This window comes from Brassica oleracea, chromosome C5 (genome assembly GCF_000695525.1).
Source record: "Brassica oleracea var. oleracea cultivar TO1000 chromosome C5, BOL, whole genome shotgun sequence".
NCBI classification, from domain to species: Eukaryota; Viridiplantae; Streptophyta; class Magnoliopsida; order Brassicales; family Brassicaceae; genus Brassica; species Brassica oleracea.
In genome coordinates, this window is record NC_027752.1 from 20,555,273 (window position 1) to 20,556,450 (window position 1,178).

At 37.9% G+C, this 1,178-nt stretch overlaps 1 protein-coding gene across 1 annotated transcript in view; it reads left to right on the top strand.

Annotated features, from left to right (window-relative positions):
- The first annotated feature begins 319 nt into the window (after positions 1-319).
- Positions 320-1,178, top strand: part of LOC106344739 — a 12,051-nt gene continuing 11,192 nt past the window's right edge. Inside the window, exon 1 of the mRNA XM_013784054.1 lies at positions 320-635. Coding sequence (XP_013639508.1) covers positions 320-635 — 316 coding nt within the window. The remainder of the gene's footprint in view (positions 636-1,178) is intronic.

Consider the following 1,178-nt stretch of genomic DNA (forward strand, 5'->3'; position numbering starts at 1 on the left):
TGTGGGAAGTTTGATGTATGCACAGGTTTGTACCAGACCTGATATTAGCCACGCAGTTGGCATGCTGGGTAGATTTCAGAGTAACCCAGGACTCACTCATTGGCAAGCTGCAAAGAAAGTTTTGAGATACTTAAAGGGAACAAGAAACTACATGTTGACATATCGAAAATCAGCACATCCACAGATGGTTGGATTTTCGGACTCGTATTTTGGTGGATGCAAAGACTCTAGACACTGTACTCTCGGCTATGTGTATCTCCTTGGTTGAGGTGCCATCTCATGGAAAAGCCAGAAGTCAGAGTTGATATACACATCCACTATGGAAGCTGAGTATGTTGCATGTTATGAGGCTTCTATTCAAGGAACATGGTTGCGGAATTTTGTGTCAGAGTTTGGGGCTTTGAGTTTTGTTGACAAGCCTCTCACTCTTTACTGTGACAATCAAGCTGCAATCTTCTTCGCTAAGCATGATAGGATATCTAAGGGAGCCAAGCATATGGACCTCAAATATCTATCACTGAAGCAAGAAGTCAAAAGAGAAAATTTTGTCATTGAACATATAGGCACTGAACTTATGGTTGCAGACATATTTACAAAAGCTTTACCTCCAAAGACTTTCATGAAGCATGCTGAAAGTATGGATCTTGAGGATAGCGCCTAACGTTGTTTGTTTACGATTAGCCTATGTATGACAATTATTTGAGCTCTTTTATGACTTTTACATCTTTTATATATTTTGTTTCCAGTGTGCACACACATTATTGTTGGTTGGATTTATGATAACAGAATGAGTCTCTCGTTAAAGACATTAAAGGGACCATTACAATACTCCTACTTATGTTTATGGTCTAACTATGAAGGTGGTCAATGCGGTAGTACATGGAAGGGATCATGTTGCAGAATGATGCGCGACCGCCATGACTCTCATTGATTACAAGATTAGTCAAGACACTTATGATGACCAAATGAAAAAAAAAAAAAAAGTTATAGCATATTATGCCGGCCTTACGATTCCATAAAGAAAACATTAGTAGATCTCACTAACGACCAAGTGAGAGACTGTAAGGAATATTTCCTTTCCCTATTATATGGTCTTATAGTTATATGTTTTCTATTGGAATATTGCTATTCCTTAATATATTTGGTGACCAATGAAATTGGAAATAAATGAGTAATTC